At 43.0% G+C, this 24,705-nt stretch overlaps 1 protein-coding gene across 1 annotated transcript in view; it reads left to right on the plus strand.

The window, feature by feature from the left end:
* Positions 1-4,362: 4,362 nt before the first annotated feature.
* TEDC2 (tubulin epsilon and delta complex 2) overlaps positions 4,363-24,705 on the plus strand; it is a 34,864-nt gene continuing 14,521 nt past the window's right edge. The window contains exons 1-8 of the mRNA XM_073648225.1: positions 4,363-4,493; positions 5,291-5,359; positions 5,474-5,572; positions 9,104-9,153; positions 19,072-19,543; positions 19,718-19,771; positions 20,532-20,610; positions 23,630-23,750. Of these exons, the coding sequence (XP_073504326.1) occupies positions 5,331-5,359; positions 5,474-5,572; positions 9,104-9,153; positions 19,072-19,543; positions 19,718-19,771; positions 20,532-20,610; positions 23,630-23,750 (904 nt within the window). The 5' untranslated portion in view covers positions 4,363-4,493; positions 5,291-5,330. The remainder of the gene's footprint in view (positions 4,494-5,290; positions 5,360-5,473; positions 5,573-9,103; positions 9,154-19,071; positions 19,544-19,717; positions 19,772-20,531; positions 20,611-23,629; positions 23,751-24,705) is intronic.

A 24,705-nucleotide genomic window follows, 5' to 3' on the forward strand; every position in this document is an offset into this window, starting at 1 on the left:
TACCAGAGGAGGTCTGGACTCTGCAGTTATGGGGTCAGCAGAGCATTGGTGACTTTTCTGCTCTCTGCTCCTCAGCACTCGGCCCCCCGTCCTGTAACATTACAGGGTCTCCTGAGTTGCTACGGTTCCTTCCACATCTCAATAATATCACTCACAGGTGATGGGGGAAGATTTAGGAGGAACAAATGTCATGAATGGACTTGTTACCCCCTATTACAGGACCGCGCTGGTATCAGTGAGCTCTGCATCACTGGCCGATCTTTGTAGGAGCGTCGAGCGACTTAGCATCCCAAACATTGTGGGACCCGTCTAATGGATCAGTGTTCCCATTTAATGTCTGTTCAGCACAACAATATAAAAGGGGGTTACTCCCAGCTCAGTACATGATAGATTAGCAATGATCCAATTGAGCATTTCAGCCTTTAAACACTCACAACGAACAATCATCACAGAAAGGAAGCACCGGGATAACGTAGAGCACTTAATCCTATTACAATGTAATTATAAAAGTCATTAAATACCTGAGTGTTGGCGGCGAGGCACAATTAGTGGTCGGTTATCGCACCATGACGGCAGATTTCAGAACCTCCACAACCACATGTTGTCACATCTGATATTGCAGACACCCCACAGACACCGCTAATCCTGCGCAGAGGCGAGAAACAATGAGAAATTGTTACTTTTCCATTTCATACTTTATCAGTAATTGCTCAGGTTTATTTCATGTAACTTTTCCCAATGTGTGAATGCAAAATATGGTCTGCGCTTCTGGAAATGTTCAGAAATGCTGATGAGACAAATCGTTCATGCAAAATAGCTGAGATTTCAATAGAAAAATAATCAAGATGTATTCAACATACGCAGCTGATCTTCAGAAATAGGTAATGCCGGAGTCACACAGATGGAAAGCAGCAGGAAAACGTGAAAATCTGCATAAAAGACAGAGCAGACTTTTCTAGAACATATATTAGTAAAGCTCATTTGTATGGGCACCACGTCTGGCTTCTTAGCACGGACCAGTAAATCCCCCATGCACTGCCGTACAGGCCCTATGCACTTCCATACAACCCCCGTGCAGTGCCGTATAGCTATATGCCCAGTCGTATATCCCCCCCCCCAATACCTCACCATGTAGCCCACATACACTGTAGTGTGTAGCCCTCCATACGCTGTTGTGCGGCTCCCATGCACAGCCCTAAAGATCTATGCCCGGTCGGCTACCCCACCATACCCAGCCATGTACCTTACATACACTTCCTAGATGCTGTCGTGTGGCTCCCATGCACTGCCATGCAGCCCCCATTCAATACATCCCCCCAATGACTTTCCCTACAGCCCCCATGCCCTCCGGTACAGGCCCAATGCCCTTGCATGCAGCCCCATGCCATACAACCCCTCCAGTTTAGCCCACATACACTGCTGTGCAGCCCACTTTCCCTGTGACTCCCTTACGCTGCCATGAAACCCCCATGTTGTGCCCCCTCCCACATGCCCTGCCCTACTGCCCCCATGCACTGTGGCACAGGCCCAATGCCCTATCATACGGCCCCATGTGCATGCATACAGCCCCCATGCCCGGCCATGTGGGCTCCATGCACACAGTATACCAATGAATGTTTGAGCAGCGCACTGTCACGCAAGGTGAGGGAAGGAACAAGTGTACAACGACGATAAGAGGGGGAAGGGAGCCAAACAACTAGGGAAAGGGGGAGTGGAGACCACTGGGCAGATCTAGTATCAACCTGACTACCCTATCGTCCCTATATAGGTTCCGCACCTATCGCCGAGCAGGAAACCTAATCCCTGAATGTCCCTAGAGCTAGGCCCTAGGTAGGGAGGGGACAGGGTGAGCACTAGTTAGGCCCCACTACAAACTAAAGACAACAAGGTAAACAAACAAAGGGGATACACTCAGCTTGAGAAGACAACAGAGAGATAATGCCAACTGTCCTCCAAGGGAAGTTCAAGAAGAATCTAGCCGACTACTAGTATTCCAGACATGGACAGAGGAACCTAGAACTATCACCGGCGACTCTCTGGAGACACTGAGAGTTTTTAACTACCAACCAAGGGTGTGTCAATTAACAGCAGAAGGTGGAAATCGCTGCTGGGTCCTAAAGAAGGATATAACTACACTACAGAGATGAGAGGATCAAGAAGGCGTCTGCAATGCCAAGAGCAGTGACCTTCTACAGCCGGATCCAGAGCGACTGTCTGTCATACTTGATACACCCGTGACAGGCACACTGACTAAAATTGTCTCCGTTGCCACATACCTTTTAGAAACTATTGCCCCCTCTCCACAGGCCGTTCCCAGCAGTCCCCCCAGATCACTGAATGTGCAATTGGACACTAAGTCACAAGAAACCTTCTCTAACCGCTGCCAACTCTACCGCGAATATAGGAGGTGCTCCCTTTTTTCCCCCAGTAATCTACCAGACAGGGATGTTTGCATCTATCCCATATTTATAAAATCATTGTGCCATTTATTCCATAATAAACCATTGTTGTAAACAGTGTGCTATGTCTCACCTGGTGAGGAGGATCCTCCAAGGTATTGGTCCAGATGAGCAGCTGTGATGCAGCACTGACAGATGACGTCGGTGCAGCAGAGATCCAGACAGAGCAACGGAAGCTGTGATGGCAGAGCGGCAACAGAAGAAGCAAATGGGAATCCCATAAACCACAAGAAAGAGGAGGTTCAGCAATGAGGAGCTGATGCAGTCGAGCTGAGCGACACAGGAGGGCAAGTCTGGACCAGTAAAGTAAAGACAGTGATAGAGCAGAGCTAAGTCTGTCACGGAGTCCAGTGCAGAGCTGGCAGATTTCACTCCGTGATAGAGCAGAGCTGTGTTTGTCACAGAGTCCAGTGCAGAGCTGGCAGATTTGACTCAGTGATAGAGCAGAGCTGTGTTTGTCACAGAGTCCAGTGCAGAGCTCGCAGATTTGACTTGGTGATAGAGAAGAGCTGTAGCTGTGACAAAGTCCAATGCAGAGCTGGCAGATTTGACTCTGTGATAGAGCAGAGCTGTGTTTGTCACAGAGTCCAGTGCAGAGCTGGCAGATTTGACTCTGTGATAGAGCAGAGCTGTGTTTGTCACAGAGTCCAGTGCAGAGCTGGCAGATTTGACTCTGTGATAGAGCAGAGCTGTGCTTGTCACAGAGTCCAGTGCAGAGCTCGCAGATTTGACTTGGTGATAGAGAAGAGCTGTATTTGTCACAGAGTCCAGTGCAGAGCTCGCAGATTTGACTCAGTGATAGAGCAGAGCTGTGTTTGTCACAGAGTCCAGTGCAGAGCTGGCAGATTTGACTTGGTGATAGAGAAGAGCTGTAGCTGTGACAAAGTCCAATGCAGAGCTGGCAGATTTGACTCTGTGATAGAGCAGAGCTGTGTTTGTCACAGAGTCCAGTGCAGAGCTGGCAGATTTGACTCTGTGATAGAGCAGAGCTGTGTTTGTCACAGAGTCCAGTGCAGAGCTGGCAGATTTGACTCTGTGATAGAGCAGAGCTGTGCTTGTCACAGAGTCCAGTGCAGAGCTCACAGATTTGACTTGGTGATAGAGAAGAGCTGTATTTGTCACAGAGTCCAGTGCAGAGCTCGCAGATTTGACTCAGTTATAGAGCAGAGCTGTGTTTGTCACAGAGTCCAGTGCAGAGCTGGCAGATTTGACTTGGTGATAGAGAAGAGCTGTAGCTGTGACAAGAGTCCAATGCAGAGCTGGCAGATTTGACTCAGTGATAGAGCAGAGCTGTGTTTGTCACAGAGTCCAGTATAACATAGCGGGGTTGGATTTGTTCACAGAATTCAGAAATGACAAAGCAGTTGGAGTGTAGTGGCATGGACGCCAACTACCTGAATACTCAAGCGGTCTTTAAAGGCTGGGACCACTAAGACAAAGGGGTGCTGAGTTTCCATGGTGATAGGAGAGACGCAGGGCCGTGCTGGATCCTGGACAGCAACAGCTGCCAGACGTAATTCAAGTGAATAGTCCGAAAATTCATGCGCACATGTGAACTCGGTCTTAGTAGGGGTACACATTTTTTGCCATTGAAAATCAATTCTGGTCATCTGAGTGGCACAGTCACAGAATTTTCTGGAGTGTGAAGCTACCCTAGTGGTGCAGCATTGCCTCAGCTTTATACATACACATGTGACCCCTGTAGATGACAGTACTGACATGCAGCCTGAGGGTAAATGCATTTATATACACACCCTATCCAGATTTGTTGGTATGTCATTGTATCAATAAAGTTCTGCTGAATAGAGGGGGGAAAAAATCTCCCGCCTGCAGCGATCAAAATAGAAGCTGTCCGCTCATTGGCTGCCTGTCTCCGTTCTGGAATGTATCGCCTTCACTGATTGGAGGAGCGGTATCGCTTGCCCTGCATGGTAACAGTTGCTATGGCCGGTAGCTGCTGCACTTCCTGTGAGCCTGTTCTCGAGTTCTTTCCCGGGCAGTGAGTCAGTGACGTTTCCAGCGCACGGACGGCCGGTAATAATCGCAGCTGCTGTTTCTGTATCCGGTCTGGATGTAGTGTATACAATGGTTGTGCATGGAGGAGTATAATCTGTATATAGTGGGTTAAGGTGACTTACAGGTGGTTGTGGACGTGCACTGACATAGAGGGTGTATATCTAAGTGACAATCTGTTGCTGTTGTGAAACTACAACTCCCACCATGCCCTGCCAACCTATGACTGAGTCCCACAGGCAGTTCTATGGCAGCCTTCGGGTGTCAGGGCATGCTGGGAGTTGTAGTTTTGCACATGTTAGATGTCAGATAGTTGTCATATGTAAATACAAGCACTTTTGCAATTTACTGCTTGTTAAAATTTTTAGCCCTTCTTGAGATATTAACACTTTTCTTTCGTTCACATCTCGTTGCCTTGGAAACCGACCGCCGCTTCTTAGACAGTAGGAAGTTTTCTTTGTATTGTGTTCACTAGTGTTGAGCGAGTATGTTCTGTTAACCCTTTCGCCGAATATGCTCGGGCGAGCACCGAGTAGTTACAGCTGCTCGCTGTTATGTTTAAATCACTCCCGTGTGCATGATTTGCGACTGACTGACAGCTTTATTACATGTGAGGAATGATTGTTTCTTTTGCATTCCTCACATGTAATAAAGCTGTCAAACAGTCGCAAATCATGCACACGGGACCGATTCAACCATATCACCGAGCAGCTGTAACTACTCGGTGCTCGCCCGAGCATACTCGGCGAAAGAGTTAACAGAACATACTCGCTCAACACTAGTGTTCACCTTTGTATTTTTTTTTCTCTTTCACTCAGGTGACCAGAGAGAGATTTCTTGTCTGGGCCTGATGGGCCAATGATGTTGTCTTCGGCCTGCTCTCACAGGTATTCTTTAAGATTAGTAGTACTACCTTCTTCAGGCACCTAAACAGCGCATTAAAGGAGATGTCCGGGCATAGTGTGTCCCTTATTCTTTACCAAATTTCTCTCCTCACGCAGGCTGGTGTCGCTGCTGAATCTGGCTCTTCTAAAGTGCAAAGAAGAACAGAAGCAACTTGAAGAACAGCTGAGGCAGGGACGGGCGCTGCTACAGAACTGGTATGCCTCTGTGCTTTTTTTTTAAATAAACGAGTTGTCCAACTTAAAAAAAAAAAAATATATATATATATATATATATATATATATATACACAGTACAAACTAAAAGTTTGGACACACCTTCTCATTTAAAGATATTTTCTTGGTTTGAAAATTGTTCATTCACACTGAAGGCATCAAAACTATGAATTAACACATGTGGAATTATATACTTAACAAAAAAGTGTGAAATCACTGAAAAGATGTCTTATATTCTAGGTTCTTCAAAGTAGCCACCTTTTGCATTGATGACTGCTTTGCACACTCTTGGCATTCTCTTGATGAGCTTCAAGAGGTAGTCACCGGAAATGGTTTTCACTTCACAGGTGTGCCCTGTCAGGTTTAATAAGTGGGATTTCTTGCCTTATAAATGGAGTTGGGACCATCAGTTGTGTTGTGCAGAAGTCAGGTGGATACACAGCTGATAGTCTTACTGAATAGACTGTTAGAATTTGTATTATGGCAAGAAAAAAGCAGCTAAGTAAAGAAAAACGAGTGGCCATCATTACTTTAAGAAATGAAGGTCAGTCAGTCCGAAAAATTGGGCAAACTTTGAAAGTGTCCCCAAGTGCAGTTGCAAAAACCATCAAGCGCTACAAAGAAACTGGCTCACATGAGGACCGCCCCAGGAAAGGAAGACCAAGAGTCACCTCTGCTTCTGAGGATAAGTTTATCCGAGTCACCAGCCTCAGAAATCGCAGGTTAACAGCAGCTCAGATTAGAGACCAGCTCAATGCCACACAGAGTTCTAGCAGCAGACACATCTCTTCAACACCTGTTAAGAGGAGACTTTATGCAGCAGGCCTTCATGGTAAAATAGCTGCTAGGAAACCACTGCTAAGGACAGGCAACAAGCAGAAGAGACTTGTTTGGGCTAAAGAACACAAGGAATGGACATTAGACCAGTGGAAATCTGTGCTTTGGTCTGATGAGTCCAAATTTGAGATCTTTGGTTCCAGCCACCGTGTCTTTGTGCGACGCAGAAAACGTGAACGGATGGACTCTACATGCCTGGTTCCCACCGTGAAGCATGGAGGAGGAGGTGTGATGGTGTAGGGGTGCTTTGCTGGTGACACTGTTGGGGATTTATTCAAAATTGAAGGCATACTGAACCAGCATGGCTACCACAGCATCTTGCAGCGGCATGCTATTCCATCCGGTTTGCGTTTAGTTTGACCATCATTTATTTTTCAACAGGACAATGACCCCAAACACACCTCCAGGCTGTGTAAGGGCTATTTGACCAATCAGGAGAGTGATGGGGTGCTACGCCAGATGACCTGGCCTCCACAGTCACCAGACCTGAACCCCATCGAGATGGTTTGGGGTGAGCTGGACCGCAGAGTGAAGGCAAAAGGGCCAACAAGTGCTAAGCATCTCTGGGAGCTCCTTCAAGATTGTTGGAAGACCATTTCCGGTGACTACCTCTTGAAGCTCATCAAGAGAATGCCAAGAGTGTGCAAAGCAGTCATCAAAGCAAAAGGTGGCTACTTTGAAGAACCTAGAATATAAGACATATTTTCAGTTGTTTCACACTTTTTGGTTAAGTATATAATTCCACATGTGATAATTCATAGTTTTGATGCCTTCAGTGTGAATGTACAATTTTCATAGTCATGAAAATACAGAAAAATCTTTAAATGAGAAGGTGTGTCCAAACTTTTGGTCTGTACTGTGTGTGTGTATATATATATATATATATATATATATATATATATATATATATATATATATATATATATATATATATATATATATATGTCCTGTTCGAGTCACCTGACCCCTGCAGACATTTACAGGCCTCAGCATTTAGGTGATCAAAGAACAGGACATATTCGGTTTCTGTTCCAAGGAAGATCACTGGAGGGACCAGTATATTTTATTTTATTATTTTACAGTATTCCCTGCTTTAAAAAAAAAAAAAAAAAAAGAGTCAAACTACCCCCTTTAATTCTTAAATAGATAATCCCATCTCCAATATCCTATCTCAATATGTAGTAGATGTAATAATAATAATAATATTTGCAAATACCTCCAATTAGAAAAGTAGAATAGTTCTTCTGATTAGCTATGTCACTTACCCCATGTGCAATGCATTGCAGTAACTTGGATATCTATGGTTATGGTCACTATATGAGTGGTCATAACCATAGAGACCTAAGCTACTGCAATGGCCTGCACATGGAGTAAGCGACCTAGTGAATCAGAAGAACTATAATAATAATAATTTTTATTTTTATAGCGCCAACATATTCCGCAGCACTTTACAATTTTAGGGGGGACTTATACAGACAATACAGAATAAGCATAACTCATATCAAAAGGAGTGAGGGCCCTGCTCGCAAGCTACAATCTATGCTACATTTCTAATTGGAGATATTTGGTAATATTATTATTATTATTACACCTGCTACATATTGGGATAGGATCTTGGAGATGGGAATACCCTTTTAAGATACATAGACAAAATTTCAGATCATACCAACCATTTGCCCCCTCCATATGATTTTGCCATCACTTTGGCAAAGATGCGACCTCTGTAACCTTCACTGATTTTGAGAATGATGATGCCGAAGCACTGATTAAACATTGTGCCCCCTATTTCCCTGCACAGCAGGCTGTCGTTACACCCTTGTGCAGGGAAAATATAGTATAGTACTGCAGACCCTTTTTTCTTTGGATTGGTGGGATCCTAGATGTCAAAGCTGTACCTGCCATAATCCGATATGCCATTACTTTGTAGGATGGGAATATCCCTTTAAAAAGGGGAATATTCACATTAGAGGTACCACTGCCATCACAGGTTCCCCCCTCCAGACGGATCCGATCCTCTCTAATGTGACATATTACAGCATATAAACAGCTAGTTCACGCTTGTGTACATGGCAGAGTCATCTGCGACATCGTCTTCAGCAATTTTTCCTTTTACTAGTGATTATAACAAAATATTTTTCATTATTCTGGAACCTTAAAGCGGTAATCCCATATTCAAGGTCCTATCCCAATATATAGTAGGTGTAGTAATAATAATAATAATAGCAGATGTCTCCAATTAGAAATGTAGTATAGTTCTCCTGATAACCGGTCTCTTACCTCTATCTCATGTGCAGACCATTGCAGTAGGTATCCATGGTTACGACCACTAGCAACTAACTGTCACTCTGTGAGTGGTCATAACCATGGATACCTAAGTTACTGCAATGCCTTGCACATGGGGTAAGCGACGTAGCTTATCAGAAGAACTATACTACATTTCTAATTGGAGGTATTTGCTAATATTATTATTATTATTATTACTACTACGCCTGCAGCATATTGGGATAGGATCTTGGAGATGGAAATACCCCTTTAACAGCAAATCGCTTCTGATTTTTTTTTCACCTCGACTAGCGATGATAGTCTGATTGACTGGGAAACGTTCTTATGAAAAGGGAACGTCGTGTTGAGATGTTCAGGCGATGGCGTACATTATTTTTATTTTTTCTTCCAATAGGGATGCTGACGAGCCATTGAAACCGGATGATGCGGCCAGCGAGCCACAAGGTGAGTTATCTGCCATAGAAATGTTCCAGCACCATCACAAAATTATGCTTTAAAACATCTCATCTGTGTTTTTTATTATTTTTTTCCTTTAAATACCATTATAGATGTATTATGTATTCTGCCCCCAGTGGTACGAATGGTGTATGACACCGAACGCTGGTGTTGGTCATGTTCTTGCCCTGCTCTCATCATCAGGTGAATGTACAGTTATAGAACGGGTTTCTGCAGTTCACACTTTCAAGAGAATGCCAAGAGTGTGCAAAGCAGTCATCAAAGCAAAAGGTGGCTACTTTGAAGAACCTAGAATATAAGACATATTTTCAGTTGTTTCACACTTTTTTGTTAAGTATATAATTCCACATGTGTTAATTCATAGTTTTGATGCCTTCAGTGTGAATGTACAATTTTCATAGTCATGAAAATACTGAAAAATCTTTAAATGAGAAGGTGTGTCCAAACTTTTGGTCTGTACTGTGTGTATATATATATATATATATTGTGTGTATACACACAAAGACATATATAATAAAAAAAAAAATTCTTCTTTTACATCTTTGCATTTTGTGGTCTTGTATGTATATATTTATTTACACACACAAATATATATATATTTACGACAAAATGCAACGATGTAGATACAAAATTATATACAGGGTGGTCCAAAAGTAGGTGGACGGAAAGTGTAATAAGGTTATGAAGGGGGAGATTTATCAAACATGGTGTAAAGTGAAACTGGCTCAGTTGCTCTTAGCAACCAATCAGATTCCACTTTTCATTCCTCACAGACTCTTTGGAAAATGAAAGGTGGAATCTGATTGGTTGCTAAGGGCAACTGAGCCAGTTTCACAGATCTAGTTTTCACAGATAGATCTCCCCCAAATCTGTTTTCTTTTCAGATAATTCAGATAACACATAATGGCAAATAATTTAAATACAGATTAAAGAAAATGGATTTTAACAGAGTATTGGAAATCTCAAAATGCTGAAACCGTTAGAGCAAATTGGGTTGAAACATTTGGTACTCAAGCCCCAAAGAGACAAACCATTTACCACATTCGTGACAAATTCAATGCCACTGGCTCAATCCTTAATGCTCCAAAAACTGCTCGACCCAAAACAGTCTGTACAGAAGATAATAAACAACTTGTTGCTGAAACATTTGTTCAGAGTCCAAAAAAGTCCACAGAAGAGCCTCTTTGGATTTGGGAATTTCACGAGCTTCTATCATGCGAATCCTGAAATCTATTGGGTGGAAAGCTGATCGTCCACCTCTAATTCATGGTTTATTGGAGGAAGATCCAGACAGGCGGCTGCAATTTAGTGAGATTATGCTTAACGAAATTGAAGAAAATCCAGTAATTTTAGATAACATTATGTGGAGTGATGAAGCTTCTTTCACATTATCCGGCCATATTAACAGACATACAGTGGTGGCCAAAAGTATTGGCACCCCTGCAATTCTGTCAGATAATACTCAGTTTCTTCCTGAAAATGATTGCAATCACAAATTCTTTGGTGTTATTATCTTCATTTAATTTGCTTGCAAGGAAAAAACACAAAAGAGAATGAAGCAAAAATCAAATCATTGATCATTTCACACAAAACTCCAAAAATGGGCCAGACAAAAGTATTGGCACCCTCTGCCTAATACTTGGTTGCACAACCTTTAGCCAAAATAACTGCAAACAACTGCTTCCGGTAACCATCAATGAGTTTCTTACAATGCTCTGCTGGAATTGTAGACCATTCTTCTTTGGCAAATTGCTCCAGGTCCCTGATATTTGAAGGGTGCCTTCTCCAAACTGCCATTTTGAGATCTCTCCACAGGTGTTCTATGGGATTCAGGTCTGGACTCATTGCTGGCCACCTTAGAAGTCTCCAGTGCTTTCTCTCAAACCATTTTATAGTGTTTTTGGAAGTGTGTTTTGGGTCATTGTCCTGCTGGAAGACCCATGACCTCTGAGGGAGACCCAGCTTTCTCACACTGGGCCCTACATTATGCTGCAAAATTTGTTGGTAGTCTTCAGACTTCATAATGCCATGCACACGGTCAAGCAGTCCAGTGCCAGAGGCAGCAAAGCAACCCCAAAACATCAGGGAACCTCCACCATGTTTGACTGTAGGGACTGTGTTCTTTTCTTTGAATGCTTCTTTTTTTTCCTGTACACTCTATGTTGATGCATTTTCCCAAAAAGCTCTACTTTTGTCTCATCTGACCAGAGAACATTCTTCCAAAACATTTTAGGCTTTCTCAGGTAAGTTTTGGCAAACTCCAGCCTGGCTTTTTTATGTCTCGGGGTAAGAAGTGGGGTCTTCCTGGGTATCCTACCATACAGTCCCTTTTCATTCAGACGCCGACGGATAGTACGGGTTGACACTGTTGTACCCTCGGACTGCAGGGCAGCTTGAACTTGTTTGGATGTTAGTCGAGGTTCTTTATCCACCATCTGCACAATCTTGCGTTGAAATCTCTCGTCAATTTTTCTTTTCCGTCCACATCTAGGGAGGTTAGCCACAGTGCCATGGGCTTTAAACTTCTTGATGACACTGCGCACGGAAGACACAGGAACATTCAGGTCTTTGGAGATGGAATTGTAGCCTTGAGATTGCTCATGCTTCCTCACAATTTGGTTTCTCAAGTCCTCAGACAGTTCTTTTGTCTTCTTTCTTTTCTCCATGCTCAATGTGATACACACAAGGACACAGGACAGAGGTTGAGTCAACTTTAATCCATGTTAACTGGCTGCAAGTGTGATTTAGTTATTGCCAACACCTGTTAGGGGCCACAGGTAAGTTACAGGTGCTGTTAATTACACGAATTAGAGAAGCATCACATGATTTTTCAAACCGTGCCAATACTTTTGTCCACCCCCTTTTTTAGGTTTGGTGTGGAATTGTATCCAATTTGGCTTTAGGACAATTCTTTTTGTGTTTTTTCATTGAAGACAAATTAAATGAAGATAATAATACCAAAGAATTTGTGATTGCAATCATTTTCAGGAAGAAACTGAGTATTATCTGACAGAATTGCAGGGGTGCCAATACTTTTGGCCAGCACTGTAATTGTATTTACTGGTATAATGAGAACATGAATTTAACTTTAGAGCAACAACTAAATGAGCCTGGTGTCAATGTTTGGGGTATTTCAAGTTTTGGTGTTTTAGGACCAATCTTTTTTGATGGAACAGTCACAGGAGAGAAGTATCTCGAAATTCTAATGAATCAAGTTGTTCCCCAGTTACAGCAACAGCCTAATTCACCTGACCTTTATTTCCAACAAGATGGGGCCCCTCCACATTATTCAAGAGTGGTCCGCGAGTATCTTGATGAAACATTTCCTAATAAATGGATTGGCAGAAGAGGCCCACTTGATTGGCCGGCACGTTCACCAGACTTGACCCCAATGGATTTTCTCTTTTGGGGAGTACTCAAGGACAAAGTTTATAGTCGAAAACCAAAAAGTGTCAGTGATTTGAAAAATGACATAAGAAATTAATACCCAAAGAGACTTGTGCAAAAAAGTTTGTCGAAGCGTAATAGGCGACTTCAAAGCTGTGCAAATTGTAATGGAAAAACAGTTTGAGCGCCTGCGTTGATAAAATTTAAAGGCTTTTGTATTATTGTTCAGAATAAAATTTAATTGTCAATGTTATGCTTGTGTTAGTAAATATAATTTTATATATAAATCAAAATAAATGTTATTATTTTTTGGCCACCTACTTTTGGACCACCCTGTGTGTGTATATATATATATATATATATATATATATATATATATATATATATATATATATATATATATATATATATATATATATATATATATATAATGGCTAATGGTTGCGTAGTCGTTGGGAGGTATGTGTCACAGAAATGGCTGGTCTGTGATGTAACCCGGAGTGATTCTCTATTGCATGTAAGCACTAAGAGGACTAATTGGTGCACCTGGGACCGGCTTACGGGTAGCTGTGAAGAGATGGGCAGGTCCAGCTACCCACATACCTCACCTCTGGGTGTGTTAACAGCCTATTTAATGGAGGCTGTTATTTGGCACATGGTCTGTGTTTGGAGGGAGAAGGCCTCCTGTGTGTTGTCTCCAGACTGAGCTGTGTGCTGGATGCTTACCAATGACCACAGGTCCGGTTTACCAGAGTCTTTGCTAAAGGGACTGTTTTCTTTGTTTTTGACTGCCCTAAAGGCTGTTTGTCTGCCTCTTACTTTCTTTATGAAGCAAATAAACCTTTCTGGACATTTAAAGAAACATACCTCCTGTTTTCTTCACATCCCACCTGAGTGAGTACAATCCCTACACACTATATATATAATTATATAAATACATATACACACACACACACACACACACACACACACACACACACACACACACACACACACACACACACACGCTACCGTTCAAAAGTTTGGGGTCTTTTAGAAATTTCACTATTTTTGAAAGAAAAGCACTGTTTTTTTCAATGAAGCTAACATTAAGTTATTCAGAAACACACTCTATTCATAGTTAATGTTGTAAATGTCTATTCTAGCTGCAAACGTCTTGTTTTTATTGCATAGGTTTATCTACATAGGTGTATAGAGACCCATTTCCAACAACCACCACTCCAGTGTTTTAATGGTACATTGTATTTGCTAACTGTGTAAGAAGGCTAATGGATGTTTAGAAAAGCCTAGAAAACCCTTGCACAAGTATGTTAGCCCAGCTGAAAACGGTTTGGCTGATTTGAGAAGCTATAAAATTGACCTTCCTTTGAGCTAGTTGACAATCTGGAGCATTACACTTGTTTGTTCTGTGAAACTCTCAAAATGACCAGAAAAAGAGAACTTTCATGTGAAACTCGACAGTCTATTCTTGTTCTTAGAAATGAAGGCTATTCCATGCGAGAGTTTGCCAAGAAACTTAAGATTTCCTACACCGGTGTGTACTACTCCCGTCAGAGGAGAGCACAAACAGGCTCTAACCAGAGTAGAAAGAGAAGTGGGAGGCCCCGCTGTACAACTGAGCAACAAGACAAGTACATTAGAGTCTCTAGTTTGAGAAATCGACGCCTCACAGCTCCTCAACTGGCAGCTTCATTAAATAGTACACGCAAAACGCCAGTGTCAACGTCTACAGTGAAGAGGCGACTCCGGGATGCTGGCCTTCAGGGCAAAGAAAAAGCCATAGCTGAGACTGGCTAATAAAAGGAAAAGATTAATATGGGCAAAAGAACACAGACATTGGACAGAGGAAGATTGGAAAAAAGTTTTATGGACAGACAAATCAAAGTTTGAGGTGTTTTGATCACACAGAAGAACATTTGTGAGACGCAGAACAACTGAAAAGATGCTGGAAGAGTGCCTGACACCATCTGTCAAGCATGGTGGAGGTAATGTGTTGGTCTGGGGTTGCTTTGGTGCTGGTAAAGTGGGAGATTTGTACAAGGTAAATGGGATTTTGAATAAGGAAGGCTATCACTCCATTTTGCAACGCCATGCCATACCCTGTGGACAGCGCTTGATTGGAGCCAATTTCATCCTACAACTGGACAATGACCCAAAGCACACCTCCAAATTATGCATGAACTATTTAGGGAAGAAGCAGGCAGCTGGTATTCTATCTGTAGTGGAGTGGCAAGCGCAGTCACCAGATCTCAACCCCATTGAGCTGTTGTGGGAGCAGCTTGACCGTATGGTACGCAAAAAGTGCCCAGCAAGCCAAGCCAACTTGTGGAAGGGGCTTCAGGAAGCATGGGGGGAAATTTCTCAAGATTACCTCAGCAAATTAACAGCTAGAATGCCAAAGGTCTGCAATGCTGGAATTGCTGCAAAGGAGCATTCTGTGACGAAAGCAAAGTGTGAAGGAGAAAATTATTCTTTCTAATAAAAATCATTATTTCTAACCTTGTCAATGTCTGGACTATATTTTCTAATCATTTTGCAACTCATTTGATAAATAAAAGTATGAGTTTTCATGGAAAACACAAAATTGTCTGGGTGACCCCAAACTTTTGAACGGTAGTGTATATACTGCATATATAAAAAGCTGACACTGCAAAACTCTATGTCATGTGTCGGTAAGGGGTTAAAATGCCCCCGAAAGTCAAATTCATGTCCATGTCTCTCTGATAAACTCTGTCGCCAATGTGTCAGTATCACGGAAAAGTGCTTAAAGGGGTTATCCAGTTCCTCTCGCATCAGGAGTCCCTGACTTGGTGATGACGGTAGGTCACCTGTCCTGTTAATTGGAGACCTAGCAAGTACCCGGCAGCGCCCCCCGCCTCCTGACGCCTTCTCTGAGGACTGCGTTCTTATGACTTTGGAAAAATTAGCGTTAAACATCTCCAGGGTCTATTGCTGTAATACCGAGACTGATGTTTGACTATAAGAAAAGCAGCGGGGCAGCCGTCCCCTTCCTGAGAGGCTATTGAAATCCATTTAGTTTCAGCAGAAATTTACAATATTAGCCTGAAAAGACAGGAAGCCCTCACCATAGGATCCATCTCACAGACAGGCGCCATAATACATATTTAGATTAGAACAAGCTAATGTATGCTAATTCCCTGCTCGGCGATGAGTTTTCTTCTCCCGGTTTAGCGAGCAGGAGTAGTGATATTCTGCTTTCTATATATAGAGCCCTTTATCTGGAGAATGAGATGCGTTAATCATAATGAATGCCCTAATTTTATGCCGGAGCGTAATTCATTTTTTAATTCAGTTTATTCCGGCTAGTATTGTTTTCCCTCTGTTTGTATAATAGCAGCCAGGGTTGCCCTCTGAAGTCTCTAATTAGCTTTTTTTTTTTCCAAGTGGTGTACAATTCTCTCATGCACATCTGCCTGGTGCTATAATGCCTCAGTACAGATAAAGGCGGGCACAATGCAGACTAAGCAGGCATTCACCAGCAGCATGTCTTTGACAGCCGTGAGCTCACTTTCTTAAAGCGTACCCCCTATGCTGTGTATTAGTTTAACCAGTTTGTAGAATACACACGTATTTCATTCTAATATGGCGCAGAATAGGATGAGACTTTAATTACTTATTCTTACTTTCTTTTATCCATTTCTGTACCAGCAAAGAAGATCTTACAAGCTTTTCTTTCTTTCTGTAGAAGGTGCTGCTTCCTTGTTAATAAAGTCCTGTGATCACAGCAGCCTCTGCGCTGATTCCAACAAGCAGCCTCTTTTACTTTCTCCTTTCTGATAATGAAAAGGCTAAAATAACATTATTGCCTTATCCAGACAGGAAACTACATTGCTGTTATATTTGTGCAGTAATTGTCCTGTGATCACAGCAGCCTCTGCAAATGATTCAAATAAGCAGTTTTTTTTTACTTTCTCCTTGCTAATAGAAAAATAGCTAAAATAAAATATCTTTTTGAGATGATGAATTACATGTTCTTCTGTAGTAAGAGTTTGTAATAAAGTCCTGTGATCACAGCAGCATTGGTAATGATCCAAAGAAGCAGTTTATTTGCTTTCTCTTTGCTAATAGAGAAATAGCTAAAATAAGATCTCTTTTTGAGGCAAGGAATTAGATGTTCTTCTGTAGGAAGAGTTTGCAAGACAAAGTCCTGTGATCACAGCAGCATCGGCACTGATCCAAAAAAGCAGTTTCTTTACTTTCTCCTAATAGAAAAATAGCTAAAATACTGTAACATGATATCTTTTCCAGGCAGGGAATTACAAAGTGTTCTGTTTGTCTGTAGGGAAAGCATGCCAACTAAGAAAGTCCTGGGATCACAGCAGCCTTGGCACTGAGTCAAGCAAGCCGCTTATTTTTTTCTTCAGTGTGGTGGGATAAGGTCAATATGAGCTAGCACACTTACAGACCAGGATCGGGCTAGAGCTCCACAGCATCTGTAACATTGCAGACTATTATAACAGTTTCCTATTAGATAAATAGGAAGGACAGCTTTGTGGCAACTTCTTTTCACCAGACAACCATTTTATCACCTATCCATGGAATAGGTGAAGACGTATAGATCAGTCGGGGTCTGTCTGCTCAGCAGGATAGGGCACTTTTCTTTTATCCCAATTAGAATGAATCATTAATGCCCATCCTCGACCCACACTCCATTCATTCTCTATGGAGCCGCTGGAAAAAGCGGAATCCCATAGAGAATGAAGAGAGCGGCCGCTGACCATGAGCACGACTGCTGCACCGTAACGGGTATAAAAGTGCCGATCCGTGTGGGTCCTAGCACTCGGGACTCTTCTGATATAAATGCGATCACCTGTCCCTTAGCTTTTCACAGATATCCCTTTAAGCTTTGATGAAAAAGGCATTGCGGATGAGGGACCTGGGACCACTTTAAGAGTTACGTTTCCCTCGATTTGCCATAGTTATAAATGACAGAGGCCTTGGCATGTGCCACATGACTAATGTTATATCACTTGGTGGGAGTTGGTAGCAATGGATCTATGCATCCAGGACTGGTGTGAGTTTTTATTAGCATTACTGTGTTGTAAAAGCTAGGGCTGCAATCTACAATGTTCATTACTCCACTGCTGGAAGAAGTGTGTGGGGGAGGACGGATTGATTGATGCAGGTTTTTACGCTTACCCTTAAATTACCTGTTCTAAAAGCAACGTGGATAAAATATATATAATGTACAATGTCGAAACTTTACCCCAGGAACCCGACAGAATTGAAAATAGAGACAAAGTTTCCTACGTTGTAATTTTCTAAAAGCGTTCTACCATAAACCAAGCACTGGGATCACAAGAGTCAGGGTCCCAAAGCTCACTATATGACTGGAGGCGTAGTGAGCATGTGCGACCACTGTTCCATTCTCTTTCTATAGGAGTGGTGGTCGTACATTCTAACTAGTGCTCTGGTTCCCTATTTCAGGAACCTTGGGGTCTCAGCAGCCGGACCCCCATTAATCATCTGTTATGGGTTTACCGCTACAGAGAGTGGCCAGATAACCGCAGTGCCTGATTCCACATACTCCTGCACTGATTAGAACCACTTCACCATCATAATAAACAGTGCAGGTTTCTGTTAGCAGTGCAGGGGTTAAATCTGTTCAGTTGAGAGTCTCTGGAGCTTTCCTGCTTTGATGCTCTCAGCTGTTCAGTGTTGGCCACTCCCCTCTGCTATATATACTCTCTGGCAATCAGGATTGCCAGTGTTAGTTTTATACTGCTTGTTTTTGGAGTTGGAGGTGTTGGTTGTTTGAAGAGGCATTTGGAGTGTTATTCTAAAGACTGTTGCTTGGTAATTTGTCCTGTGCATATCCTCATCCTCTCCTGTTTGGTTTTCCCTTCCTTTTACTTCCCGGTGTTCCACTCTGTTGTTTGTGCATATTTGTATGATTGGTATTCTCATTTATCCCTGTACATCTTCCCTTGATAGTCTAGTTTGTGTATTCTTATATACAACTACTCCCCACTTCCCCGGGTGGGGGAGGGGACAGATAAAGACTCATTTAGGAGCTCAACAAGGTACGTGGCCCAGGTGTCTTCACCATTAGAAGTAATTTGTGGAGCAGGGATAGCTAGGGCGCCCCTAGCTTTAGGGATAGGGAAGCTGCCCCTAGCCCCGAGATATCCAACAACAGTCACTTGAGATCAACTTTATTGGACAACCCAAGTAAAGTTCACGAGCTTTTGGGACATCTTATGTTCTAGTGTGTAAGCCATCTTCTTGCAGAAGTACCAGGGGTGACTGCCGACTTTGGGTGGGTTGCACGTTTTTTACATTGGTCATTACCAGTAGAGGATAAAGCCTCAGATTTGTGATGGCTCGTGCATGTAGGTGAGTACCCTCTGTGCAATATGGTTTGTCACCTGGTCTCAAAACTTGTAATATGTGGTTCTGACCTAGTGCCAGTTTCACTAATACTGTGACCACCCCGGTGGCATCGATGCAGCACGTATGATTCTTGCCATAGACTTTTATTTTTTTCCTTTTTGGTAGAGATCAAACCGTCACGGGAGGATCTACAGGAGGTGGAACTGCTAAACAAAGCTCTAGAGAAGGCCTTAAAAGTTAGAGGAATCAGCAAGACAGACTCCTCCAGTAATAAAGCCCCAGCGCCATCTTCTTGCCCAGTGACCAAAGAAAAGCCCATTAAAGCTTTCAATAAAGTTACACAGAAAGCATCCAAGTCTGCGACTTATCAGCTGGACCCTCCATACAAAACTGTCCCTGATAGGAGAAGGGTCCCTAGACCCGGGCAAAGGGCATCAAGCAACAAATCGGCACAACGAAGACCGTCAGAGCCACTGTTTCCTAAAAGAAGCAATGGTGGTGAAGGCAAGCAACTGGAGATGAAGACCAGCACTACCCACCCGTGCAGTGCACTAACAAAACCTGTCTCTCCGCCAACCACACTTTCATGCCCGGAGACTTTGCAACCACAAAAACCTTCTACATTGAAAGAAAAGGGGTGAGATTGATCTCATTTGTTATATTGTCTCCCTGGGCAAAGTCTTTTCCATTAACCTTTAGCTTTTTTTTTTGTGGTCACTGCCCATGTCTGAACCCAGCTTTTCGGTGGAGGTGTCTTGCGTGGCAGCTTAGTAACTGTTGGCCTAAGAAATCTCTTTTTGCCTCCCAATAGAGCAAGTCTAAGACTGCCAGCAGAATATCAGCGGGTGTACATAAGACGTAGCAGGTGAGATAAGTCTGTATACTGTGCATGAAGGTGGACTGTAGAAAAGTGACTGGTAGAAAAGGCATTGATCTTTTTATGTAATGATTTTTGCTTATTTTCCATTACATTTCCAGTTTTTGAGGATGCTCCATTGAAGTGAGGGACATTTTATCACATGCACAAAGGAAAAATGTCAGTTGTCCAACATTCACAATATGTGATCTCACCTCCTCCCCCTTCTGTACAATGACTAATAACACCTCTATATTCAGTAGATAACACAGGATTCACAATGTGATGTCACAGCTCACCTCCTCCTCCTCGCCCTGTACAATGATTGATAACACCTCTATATACAGTAGATAGCACAGGATCCACCATTCACAATAGGTGATATCACAGCTCACCTCCTCCTCCTCCTGTACAATGGCTGATAACACCTCGCAGCCGGCATTGGAGAATCTTCACAGTGTGTCGTGTTCGCACATAGAGTGACTGCAGACTTTTATGATGAGCCTGAACAACTTAACTTCTGACATGTTTCTTTTGCTGAGTCAGGATGGATTGGATTTATTTTAGTTATCTGTCATCGCAGCGGTTTCGGTTCAGTCTCTTGATATTTTTCACATCTGACCTATTCCACGTACGCAGCGCACATTTCACATTCCCTTACAAGAAATGCAATAAACTCTTATACATTCAGTGTAATAAGAGGCGGAGAGGAAATTGGGTTTGGCAATTCCATACTGAGATAACCATACTGTTTTCCTGTGTTTTATAGATTATGGGAGAAGTTCTCTGCCATTCAAGACCACCTTCCTGCCTCCAGACCCTCATTTATACAGAAGCTGCAAACAACTGTATCCTGTTCCTGTCGGGTGACGTAAAAGCCCCGTCCAGTGGTCCTTAGAGAATAGGCCATTGTACCGTTTGGTTCTGCTCCTAGAGGGATATCACGTGCCTCGTCCTGCACTCCCAGCTGCCAGATCGGCCGCCTGTGACCTCCGTGCAGGAATACATATCTATCTGTGTATCCCATTATATGCATTTATGCTAATGTTTGCACGCCTCTTCCCTCGGCACAGGTTAAATGCCGTTCTCACTCCGTATGACAGTGCATGGAAATCTGGAATTTGCTGACTAATATCTATATTTCTATTTACAGATTGATATGATTACCGCACAGTTCATCCCAAATTAATACCTGTTAATAGACCGTACAATTTGGAAAGGTTTCCATTTTTATTTTCTTCTTTCCCAGTATTATAACAAGTGAACGTATACTCTGTTCAGCTGAGTGCATGCATTTCAGGCTGAAAATCATTTTCTCTATCTCTTTATTGTGGGACACAGGAGACCATGGGTGTATGCTGCTGCAGATGGTGATGATGTTGGCGGCCGCGGCAAGGGAAGTTGACAGGAAATACTTCTCTGCGTGACAGATTTGATCCGACAAGTCCACCAGTTTGGATTAGGGAGCGCCCGACTGAATACCTTTGCGGAGGAGCTTCGGCCAGGCCGAAACAGACATGGATGCCCACGTTGTGGCAGAGGATGGGCAGAGGGTTGAACCGGCGGCCTCAAAGGCCGATTTGGTGAGGGCCTCAATGTGCCTGTCGGAGGGCTTCTTTAGCGAGGCTCCATCATTAAGTGGGAGGATGGGGTTAGTGGAGAGCCGGAAGACTCTGCTCATTTCTGTAGCAGGTCGGCCACAAATGGATACAAGACCTCCATGCGTTTTCTTCTCTGAAAACTCTTTTCTGGATGCTCCCATTCCCTGGTAACAAATCCGTTGAATTCTTCGAGGTTGGCGAAAACCCAGGGAAGATGCTTCGTCTTTCTGAAGGATACGGTCTGCCCAGAGGGTGAGGGCTCCACGCCCCTTACGCTAAGGGTCTGATTAACAGTTAGAATCAGACTATCCACCATGTCCTGTAGTTTTGAGATTTCTTCGGAGTCCAGATCAGGATCTAACTCGGAACGGGAGGCTGACATAATGGGAGGCTAACATAACGGGAGGCTGACTCCTGGACTGTCAGAGGAAGGAGAGCGAGATTGAATGCTGGAGGATGTTGAAGAGGGACTGAGAACTAGACAATGAGCTTGTAGGGGCACGCTTTTTGGAACTCTTGGGTGATCTACTTTGTTGGGTTTGGGAAATCGGAGGGGTCGAAACGCCCAGGGAAGTGGATGGTACTCCCGTGGCGGAGTCAGGATTGGGCAATCGTTCTATGATAGAGACCAAAGTCTGTGATACATTGGTTAGATCAGAGACTGATTGAGAGAGAGCTGCGGCCCACTCAGGGGGAAGAGGGCACTTTCATAGCAGGCAGGACCGTCCGGGGGGAGCACCAAACACTCTTGCTGTGTTAGGGGGTTAGGGTCCTGCCTCCTAGAATAGAGACGATACAGTACAGTAGTAACACAACTCCACTCTGTCGCCCTCACAAGTCATATCTGCAAGAAGGGAAATCGGTAATTAAATCAACAAAACCTAAGGCAGAAACAGGGCTGGGTCCAGACCCCTGTCTGCCTCCTACTGACACTAATCTAAAACTAATTAGCTTCGGGCCAGTGGGTAGGTGTAACCTGCTGAGGAGGAGATAACTTTTTTTGCCTAGTGGACCCAGCGTACACCCATGGCTTCCTGTGTCCCCCAATGCAGGCTCCGAGAATGAGATTTTATGATGAGTACCCAAAATCTTCCTTTTGTAGTTGGGTACCATTAAATATTTTGCACCTTTTTGCCTTTATTGCAAGCTGTGAGTTAACTGAAAGTAACTGAGTCTACTAAGTTAACTGAGAATCTGTCAATGAGCTCATTCTGAGAAGAGAGTGAGTTTATAGCTCTCATAATTCTTCCTTCTGAGCTCCTTTCAGCACGTTTTATTACGACAAAGTGCAGCTCAACTCTCGTGGCTATAAATCGACTGGGAAGAGCTCAGAAGAAGGAAGAGAAGAGTTAAAAACTTTCTCATAAGAACAAGCTTACTGATGGATTCTAAGTTAACTCGTTCTGCATCCAGCAATAGAGAGGCTATAAAAGGCAGATGGCGCAAACGTTTAAATGAAACCCAATTGCAAAATCTATTTTTAGCCATAGATGCATGCATTTAAATAAAATTGACCCCCAAGGTGTCCATATCCTTTGAATGATGATAATTTAGAATGCAGAGGGGCGCTGTTGTATTGCCTCCTATAGTAACAGCTAGCTAAATGCGTGGTCACAAGTGGTACTGCACATACCATCTGCATTTTATATGTCAACAACTTGTCATCCCTGCACCCTCTAGAATGGGGCTCATGGACGAGACCTGCCAATGATGCATCCATGCCTAATCAATAGGACAAGTGCACAATACCTGATGCTGGCACGCGCATCCTGGCCAGTGTGTGCAGACGTGATGTCATCAGTGGAGTTCACCTCCCTTTTAACCCACAAGAAACGTCACTATAAGGCTGAATTCACACAGTAAGGTCAAATAGCATTTTTTTGCCAAATTAAAATACTGCAGTTTGCTACAATTTTGCTGTGATTGTGGTAATCCCAGCAATAAACCGCCATTTGAATAACCTGTAATTGGTCTGATTGACCATGCAGAAGCTTCATGTCTTCTCAATGGCTCCTTTTACCATTACTTGATGAAAATCGCTAATCCTACATCGGTGTACCAAAAAAAAAAAGTCAATCCATAATCCTATCTGATTACATGTAATGATTTCTTTTTTCATTAACTATTGAATTGTGACATCTTCCTTTCTAATGATATTTTTCCCTTTTTTCATCTACTTAATCACTTCTGAAACCCCCGCACGTATTACCGCTCTGCCGTTCTACAATATTAAACTTTCATGTTGTGCTCCTTAATTACCAATCAGTTTGCTCCCGATGCTCCCAAGCGAAGCCTTTCCGAGATCGAGGAAGAGACGGCGCGCTGGGAGAGAGAGGTCAGGATCTGGCAGCAGAACGCAGAGACTGCCAGTAACTGGCAAGGATCAGGTGAGGAGGGTTTCTGATCCGCGATCCCCATGATCTCCGCTACACGACCTCTAATCAGATGCAGCGGAAGATCTATAACCATTGAACGCCTGTCCTGGTTAATTACACTATAATGAGCATTCAGGTCTGCGGACAGTCGCATCCTCCACCTTAATCTTTAAGCAAGTGTCTATGTTAAACATCTCCTTACAAGAAGGCTTGAAAAGTCCATTATATACATACACACACAATGTTTTTTTATACATGTAAAATGTGTGTATATATATATATATATACTATGTGAGTGTGTGTGTGTGTATATGTGTGTGGGTACGGAAAGTATAGAAATAAGATCTCTGCTGTCATTTTTTCCATTTACTTCCCTAACATCAGTATACAGTGGCTACGGAAAGTATTCAGACCTCGTTTAAATTTTTCACTCTTTGTTTCATTGCAGCCATTTGGTAAATTCTAAAAAGTTCATTTTATTTTCTCATTAAAGTACACTCTGCACCCCATCTTTACTGAAAAAACAGAAATGTAGAATTTTTGCAAATGTATAAAAAAAAACAACCTGAAATATCACATGGTCATAAGTATTCAGACCCTTTGCTCAGACACTCATATTTAAGTCACATGCTGTCCATTTCCTTGTGATCCTCCTTGAGATGGTTCTACTCCTTCATTGGAGTCCAGCTGTGTTTAATTAAACTGATAGGACTTGATTTGGAAAGGCACACACCTGTCTATATAAGACCTCACAGCTCACAGTGCATGTCAGGCCAAATGAGAATCATGAGCTCAAAGGAACTGCCCAGGGAGCTCAGAGACAGAATTGTGGCAAGGCACAGATCTGGCCCAAGGTTATAAAAGAATTTCTGCATTACTACAAGGTTCCTAAGAGCACAGTGGCCTCCATAATCCTTAAATGGAAGAAGTTTGGGACCACCAGAAGTCTTCCTAGACCTGGCCGTCC

The sequence above is a fragment of the Phyllobates terribilis genome, unplaced genomic scaffold (genome assembly GCF_046119375.1).
Source record: "Phyllobates terribilis strain yellow unplaced genomic scaffold, ASM4611937v1 Scaffold_9__5_contigs__length_417890890, whole genome shotgun sequence".
Classification (NCBI taxonomy): Eukaryota; Metazoa; Chordata; class Amphibia; order Anura; family Dendrobatidae; genus Phyllobates; species Phyllobates terribilis.